General features: G+C 42.3%; 1 protein-coding gene across 2 annotated transcripts in view; it reads right to left on the bottom strand.

The window, feature by feature from the left end:
• Positions 1 to 6594: 6594 nt before the first annotated feature.
• The window catches only part of LOC109903945 (connector enhancer of kinase suppressor of ras 3), a 58905-nt gene continuing 57013 nt past the window's right edge, over positions 6595 to 8486 (bottom strand). For both annotated transcript variants that reach the window (XM_020500974.2, XM_020500973.2), the window contains one exon: positions 6595 to 8471. In XM_020500974.2, coding sequence (XP_020356563.1) covers positions 8170 to 8471 — 302 coding nt within the window. In that variant the 3' untranslated portion in view covers positions 6595 to 8169. The remainder of the gene's footprint in view (positions 8472 to 8486) is intronic.

Genomic DNA, 8486 nt, shown 5'->3' with positions numbered 1-8486 from the left:
AGTCGGCATTCCAATTCATCCCAAAGGTGTTCCATGGCGTTGAGGCTCTGTGCAGGCCAGTCAAGTTCTTCCACACCAATCACGACAAAACATTTCTGTATGGACCTTGCTTTGTGCACAGGGACATTGTCATGCTGAAACAGAAAAGGGCCTTCCCCAAACTGTTGCTACAAAGTTGGACGCACAGAATCGTCTAGAATGTAATTGTATGCTGTAGTGTTAAGATTTCCCTTCACTGGGAGTAAGGGGCTTAGCCCAAACCATGAAGAGGACAGTTCATTTTTAACTCGCTACACGCCTCAGCGGTCCCATTCTGTGAGCTTGTGTGGTCTACCACTTTGCGGCTGAGTCGTTGTTTCTCCTAGATGTTTCCACTTCACAATAATCAGTAGTGTAAAGTACTTCAGTAAAAATACTTTAAAGTACTACATAAGTAGTTTTTGGGGGTATCTGTACTTTACTGTTTATATTTTTCCCAACTTTTACTTTTACTTCACTACATTCCTAAATAAAATAATGTACTTTTTACTCCATACATTTTCCCTGACACCCACAAGTACTCATTACATTTTGACAGGAAAATTGTCCAATTCACACACTTATCAAGAGAACATTCCTGATCATCCCTACTGCCTCTGATCTGGTGGACTCACTAAACACAAATACTTTGTTTGTAAATTATGTCTGAGTGTTGGAGTGTGCCCCTGGCTATCTGTCAATACAAATAAAAAAAGACAATGGTGCCATCTGGTTTGCTTAATTTAAGGAATGTTAAATGGCTTATACTTTTTACTTTTGATACTTAAGTACATTTTAACAATTCCATTTACTTTTGACACTTCAGTATATTTAAAAACAAATACTTTTAGACTTTTACTCAAGTAGTATTTTTCTGGGTGACTTTCACTTTTACTTGAGTCATTTTCTATTAAGGTATCTTTTCCACCACTGACAATAACAGCACTTACAGTTGACTGGGGCAGCTCTAGCAGAGCAGAAATGTGAAGAACTGACTTGTTGGAAAGGTGACATCCTGTGACGTTGCCATGTCAAAAGCCACTGAGCTCTTCAGTAAGGCCATTGTACTGTCAATGTTTGTCTATGGAGATTGCATGGCGGTGTGCTCAATGTTATACACCTGTGTGTAATAGGTGTGGCTGAAATAGCTGAATCCACTAATTTGATGGGGTGTCCAGATAGTTTTGTATATATAGTGTTTATATCCACAGTCTGTTTAAACAATTAAATCATGCTGGTATTACAGACTGGTAAAACCATCATCATTAAGTGAATTTCACAAAATATACCATTACAGAGGTGCCTTAGGAAAAAGGAAAGAAAAATGTGTCACATCACGGTCCACTTATGGTTTTCAGGGAGGCAATATGAGAGGAAACTAAAGAAGCCTGCAGCATGGCTATCAACACTCTTTTCTCCCTGTTGGGAGCAGAAACTGTAGCCATAACATTTGTCTAGAACTCTGACAGTGGCTATAATGTTTGTGGGTGGTAGCTGCTATCTGCTAAGAGGATCGGATGTGGTGGGTTCTCCCTGTGATAGAACACTAGTGGTAAACTAGACACATTCCTGGACCTGGAGAGGACAGCTCTCTCTGTCTCCCCCCGGACCTCATGGGGCTCCTGAGTCCTGACATGCCCCACTGTGCCCCTACAGTGACAGGCAAACTATAGGGACATTCTCTTTTCTCTCGCTCTCCCTCTACCCTCTCTCCTCCTGTCTCTCTATCATTCTCTCTATATTTCTCACATCCCCCCTCTCATCCATATCAAGTAACACCATTGTCATCACCAAGTTACAATCATCTGGGCCATGGCTTTTGAAATGGATAGAAAGATGGTATTTAAAGATTTACACTCAATTCTGTTCCTATTGTTCTCATTCATTCTAGAACAAAAGTCTAAGCATGTCACATTAGAATGATTTAGGACAGAGTATTGTTTTGGTACATGAAAAGGCACAGTGGGGGAAATAAGGTAAGCTCTCCACCACTCATGTCAGAGCCCAATAGACTTCCTGGGAATGTGGATTCGTCACACCATTGTGGACTAAATCTCCCATCATGTTCCATGCTGAGAATTGTCACAGCACTTAACTAATATCCCCCAAGCCCTGCTCCAGAGCAAGTGGAGCGAGGGGGTTTCACTGGCAGACACAAGAGTGGCCATTCTTTACTCGGGGTCTCTCACGCTGGGCCAGGGCCCCGGGCCGCAGAGCTGGTATCAGGTTCTTTACACTGCTCAGTGTGCTGCAACTACAGGAGATTGGCAAAGGCCCCAATGCGCTGTAAGACCCTGTTTATGGTAATTGCACTGTTGCCTCACACTGTGACTCAACCCCCGCAGCAAACACAGTTGACAAATTGATTTAAAGATCCAGTGCAGTCAAAAACGTGAGATCCAGTCTGTTTTGTTGGGATGGAAAGACCACATGAAATTTCAGCCTGCTTTGGTGAGATGGAGTTTTGGTCTGCCTGGTGATGTCAGCAATAACAGCTAGTTTTAAGTTTCCCCTCCCCACTCAGACCCCTCCCAGACAGTCCTAGCAACATTCTTGCTTGAGAATTTGCTCTTTGCTAAGAAGCCATTTTTGTTTATTTTTGACCATTTGAATTGAAAACAATCATTTCTGTTACCCAAAAATGATTTGATATCGAGATAAAAACAGCTGCGTTGGACCTTTAACTCTGAGTACTGCAGTGGTCCATAATTCACTGAGCAATAAATATTCTCACTCTCACCTACATACCGTACAGTCCCGTGAAAAGGTATTTGCTCCCTTTCTGATTTTCTATATTTCCTCTGTCATGCAGCAAGACAATGATCCAAAACACACAATCAAGTCTACATGAAAATGGTTAAAAATAAACAAATTAGAAAGTTTTGGATTGGTCTAGTCAAGTCCAGACCCCATTCCAATTGAGATGTTGTGGCAGGAACAAGCAGTTCATGCTTGAAAACCCACAAATGTTGCTGAGTTAAAGCAGTTCTGCATGCAAGAGTGGGCTAAAATTCCTCCACGGTGACGTGAGAGACTGATCAACTACAGGAAGCGTTTGGTTGGAGTCATTGCAGGCTAAAGGTGGCACAACCAATTATTGAATATAAGGGGGCAATTACTTTTTCACACGGGCATTGGGTGTTGCATAACGTTATTTATGAAATAAGTATGTAATTGTTGTGGTATTTGTTCACTCAGGTTCCATTTATCTAATATTAGGTTTTGGTTGAAGATCTGACAACATTCAGTATGAAAATGTTCAGCAATTTAGAGAACATTAAAAAGGGAGCAAATATTTTTCACGTCACTGTACATGATTCCACACTCCTTCTGAAATTATACAAAGGCTTGACTTTTATTTCAAGGTTTTCTTGTTTGTGCACAATAAGTCTCAGAGATCATGAACCTGTGGAGTAGTGATTTGTTCCTTTGTCACTAGCTGCTCTGTGGCCACATATCTGACCCCACTGGATGTGTATGCCTGCTAAGTATGACACAGGGACGGGCATTAACATGGTTCTCTGGGATATGACAGGAGGAGAGGAGGCAGTAAAGTGATTCCCAGAGGCTTGGCCGCTGAATGTTCAGGTATCCCCCAGCCAGGTAATCCAATGCCCACATCGGTCATGGCCAGTAAGGGACAGATCAATTTCCACTATGGCTCCTTTTTGAGGCTATGGGTTATGTCCAGCTGCTGATAATAGCCTTCAGAATGGCCACGTTCATGGTTAGCTATTAACTGATATTGACTGGCAATGAAATGGCTCAAGATTGTGATGAAGAAGACCATAAAGAATATGGAGGATAGTTTTGTGTCAGTGGTTGAGTATATGTACCACGCCTCTTGTTCAATGTCTTATCTGTGTGATATAATGGGATTGTCTGAGGCCAGAGACATTCCTCACATAGCAGGAGGAGATAGATTATCTCTCTCTCAACTGCGGTTAAAGGGAGGGACACATGGTGCAAACACCTCAGTAGTCTCTTCTCCGAACCACTGGACCTCAAAAACGACCCTTTAATTGATAGAGATTTATAATTTTGCCATATCTTATCATTGTTCATTGAATTGTGTAAACCATGCTAAGTCTGCGTATTTCATTCATCCAATAGAACTTAGGGCTTCTCATCACTACTGTGTGTGTGTGTGTGTGTGTGTAGATGAACAGGATCATGGGGGATTGGGAAGTGAGGATGGAGACACGGAGCCAGAGGAGCCACTCTGAACAAGTGGAGTGGAGACTGAGTTTATGGACACAAGACAGATTATGTCCTTACCGCTTGAGAGAAGGACCAGGTTCGAATATGAGGTTGGCTGTATCTGAGGAGGAGAGAGGAAAGAATGAGGCAAGATTAGGAAACAAAGTATCTAGTGTTTAATCTAGTCTAGACCAATGACACATTTAGTCAGTGGGCAAAAAGGTTACATTGACTAGATAAAACCACTCATTCTACCCTCTGCATCAACCTCAACATACCACAGAGGCACTTACTGTACCATTTAGGTTTGGGGATAACAAATACAGTAAGTAAAACATCTATAACACATACTTAGTGCATCCTTGGCTCATACACAGGCACTCATTATCTTGGTTCCATTTCAGTTAACCTTCATATATAATTTGCTGCAATAAAATGGATCTTGTGGCATGTAATAAGGCAGTTGTTTTCTGTCTGTGTCGGGACAGTGGTGATATATCAGGCAGCCACTTCAGTATGGTACGCAGATAGCTATCGGCCAATTCTCAAAATACATAGATTTACGTCAGCAGGCTACAGGCCTCGCCCTGCAATTTCAGGGAATGAAGTCGTCTTCACTTGTTTTTCCTGTCTGTCAATTGCTTCCATCTTTCCCTGCAGAGTTAGAGGTAAAAGGTCTGGATTTGCTGTCTCATATGGTTGGTTTAAGATGTCTGAGACATACTGGTGAGTTAATACGTCTGTGGATGTGCCTTCATCTGCTTTTTGGCTGTGGAAAAGAATTCACTTTGTGTGTGCAAGTGGATTAGCTAGCTACTTTTGAGTGTCCTAAACATATTGAATATCCATAATCAAGTATTTGAATGTGTTTCAATGAAAGGCCATGGAACCTCTACCAAACAGAAGGGGGGGTGGGGAATGTTCCCTCCACCATCGTCACAGTCAGTAGGTTGGAGCAGATGGAAAATCATAATTTGTCATACCCCGTCATTTTGGATTCCTCTTGTAGGACGTCATCCAAGTGAGGTTAATTTGATTTCAATAAGGGGAATCAGATGTCTTGAATTATTTAAAATCCCAAAATAGGAACTGGCCTAATTCAGAGCCTTCTATTTCCAAACAGAAGGATCTGACCCATTCCTTCTGGGTCTTATTCATTTGAAGAATGTCATGCTTGAGGTTGTAATGCTATTTGAGGCCCTGTCTGTCTGTGGTCTAGCATGTCTCCCAGTAGTGCATCTTGTCTGGTCCTCTGAGACGGAGGTTAGTTTTCTCCCACATACTTTCACTAGTTGTTCAAATCTAGTACAGACCACCCACCCAACCCCCTGGTTAAAACATGCCACTACTCCCTGACTGACTGGTGGCTCCATAAATGAGATGACACCAACTATGAGGCATATTTAAACTATACCCCTCCAGCATATCCCATTTGACATATAAACTTCATACATCACATGCTTACAGTACAGCGCAACTAAGTGAGAATGGGTTGTAAATGAGAATGGATTGTGTTGCGAGTTATGGTTGACTAGGAGTCAGATGAGTGACCCACCTGTTGAGGAAACCACTGCTGGAGCACCAGTCGGACACCTGTGTGAGTGACGGACACAGAGAATTAACTCATTCATTACCCAGCACTGACCAAATTGGTCACTTTCCCTGGATCTTCAGGCTTGTGGGTTGGTTACCACATTGGATTGTCTTGCTCAGATCATTGAAAGGCAATGGAGGCAAGAGCTGCTCTACAGTAGCCCCAGAATTGGATAATCAAGTAAATCCTTGATGTTTTAATGACATAACACCTAAGCAGCTAATTCCTATCAGTGTTGATTTACTAATGTGTTAAGTGCATGAAACAATCGCTGATTTTCCCCAAAGCTTATTGCATATATAAAGAAAGTAGGGAGCATGTCACTGAACCCACCAACAATTCTCCTGCAAAGAAAATGGTGAATAGAAGAGGGCAAATCTGTCAACATACATCTCTCCCTTTTCACATCAACATCATGCAAGGCTGTGGCTTTTGTTAGACACGAGTAAATCTAGCAGGGAGAAGCAGCAAAGAGCAAGTGGTATACTGTTCCACCGCAGACACTCAGCACATGCAGATTAGTAAGGAGGGCAGGTTATCATAGCTGGGCAGGCTAGGGCAGGGCATGGCTCAGAGAAGGTTAGGAAGAAGAGACATTAGATCATTAACAGGTGGCCCCCAGACAGCCAGTAAAATCATGCAGGGAAACAGAAAGAGGCAGAGGGGCAGGGAGATGAATGAATCATTCCTTTTATTTTGATATAGAAATGTGCCAAAGTCAGTGTTGTTCTTTTCTAGTGTTATGATTTTCTAAATCCAATTGGTCTGCCAGTTTTTTTTTTATATAAAATGTAACAAAGAAAATAACGCGAGTCCTGAGTGTAATTCAGATGTCGGTGAAGGCATACAGAGTTAAAAGACCACATATGTCAAGCAAGATATCTTGACAGTCCAATAAGACATATGCATAATTCTCCCTAAGTAGAACATATGTTCATTTAAGTTTGTTTTAAATGCAGTTGCATAAAAAGCATGGCCACAGAGACAGAGGGAGAATGTAACTTTAGCTTGGCTATCCAGTTTCACCACATGCTTCGAAAACAGAAGTAGAGTTCATTCTCAAAGGTCAAGCAAATTAGGCCAGAGTCCGGAATAGGTTCATGCCCCTGAAGTGCTCCTCTATGGTGAATACAGACACTGAAAGTGACAATTCTAACTAACACTCAGAGGTTTTGGACAAGTACCAATATAACAATACATTTTATCTAGTTCGTCAGTAAAAAAAAACATTAAAATAAAGACAAAACAAATTAAAACTGGAATCAACTGCACCTTTAATAACATACTATAGAAATGTTACAAAAGGCAGATAAAAAGGTACAACTGTATTTAAAAAATAAAAAAAACATTGTGACGTGGTATTTAATAATACAGTCAGTTAAACTCGTGTTTTAACTCTTGTTATAAGCTATCCATAGTATCTCGCTAGGCTATCTGTGCTGATTACAGAAGACTTTCTAGCCAGTGACTCCAGAAACATATTTAACCTACACATCTTTGTTCACAAGGCTAATTGTCAGCAAACAGCTGTGAGCATCCTTTGAGCAGGGTGATCACAGAGCAGTGTGTATACAGCCTCCAGAACAAGGCAGGCCATGGGACAGTACAGAGAAGAGTGCATGGCTTTGAACACAGGGAAAATAAAAATCACTGGTACGTCGCCAATGCAACATCAATCTGTCAAAGGACAGTAAAGAGTTCCTATATGCATAGCTTTTAAAAGAGGCAACCACTGGCAGTGTATAGTTTAACAATGCTAACAAGGACATGACATGAAATAAACAGCTAAAAGCAAGCAACAAGTACAGCAAAACCTGAAAAAAAGCATTTTTTCTTTCTCAAATAAAAACACACCATTGGCAAGTTAAAATGTAGCAATTTTGCAGGGAGTAGCCCATCTCAGTGATAACAAGGTGATATAACTTTAAAAACAATTTTTTAAATTGTTCCTGTGAAGGTACAAGGCCAAAATGTGCTAAAAACCTGAATAACTTGTCCATTTGTAGACAGATAGACATACATTTCCTCTTGGTAAAACCTCTACCTCCAAATACAAGTTTGCATGCATGTGCTGGTGTGGCAGCCAGCTCACTGAGTATTCCTATGTTTATCTGACTGTGCAGCTGAGATGGGATTGGTTGGTAGGGGATTGGGATTGGTTAGAAGTGATGCAACAGAAGACAGTGTGTTAACTACTAACTCATGGTGGTATAGTAGTACAGTAGTAGTAACGCTGGGGAGGCAGGGAGGCAGGGAGAAAGTGTGAGAGGGGAGAGCCCATTGCAAACAGCCGGAGGACAAAAGGCACTGAGGAGGAGACAGACAGGAACAGGAAACCCCGGACAGGAAGAGCATCATCAGTGAGTCAATAGCTTAAGCCGCGTGATCCAACTGACCAGTAGCGAGGGCTCTGCAGGGGGGCGTTTGGAGGCAGGGGCTACGGGGGTCTTTTTGCTGCCCAGGTCATGGTCCTGGTAGGGGATGGTGGCGCTGTTGTGGAGGTCCTGGTTGGCATAGTAGCGGCTGCCCCGGATGTGGTCCACCCCTCGGACCAGCTGTTTTTCCCCCACTGGCCTGTACGGCGGCGCCACTGATGGGACCTCCTCAGCAATGGTGGGGATCCGCTCGTTGCTCAGGTATCTGTACAGGAGATCCTCGCCTGGAGGGGAAATGC

Source organism: Oncorhynchus kisutch, linkage group LG14 (genome assembly GCF_002021735.2).
Source record: "Oncorhynchus kisutch isolate 150728-3 linkage group LG14, Okis_V2, whole genome shotgun sequence".
Classification (NCBI taxonomy): domain Eukaryota; kingdom Metazoa; phylum Chordata; class Actinopteri; order Salmoniformes; family Salmonidae; genus Oncorhynchus; species Oncorhynchus kisutch.
This window is presented reverse-complemented; position numbering and strand designations above follow the sequence as displayed.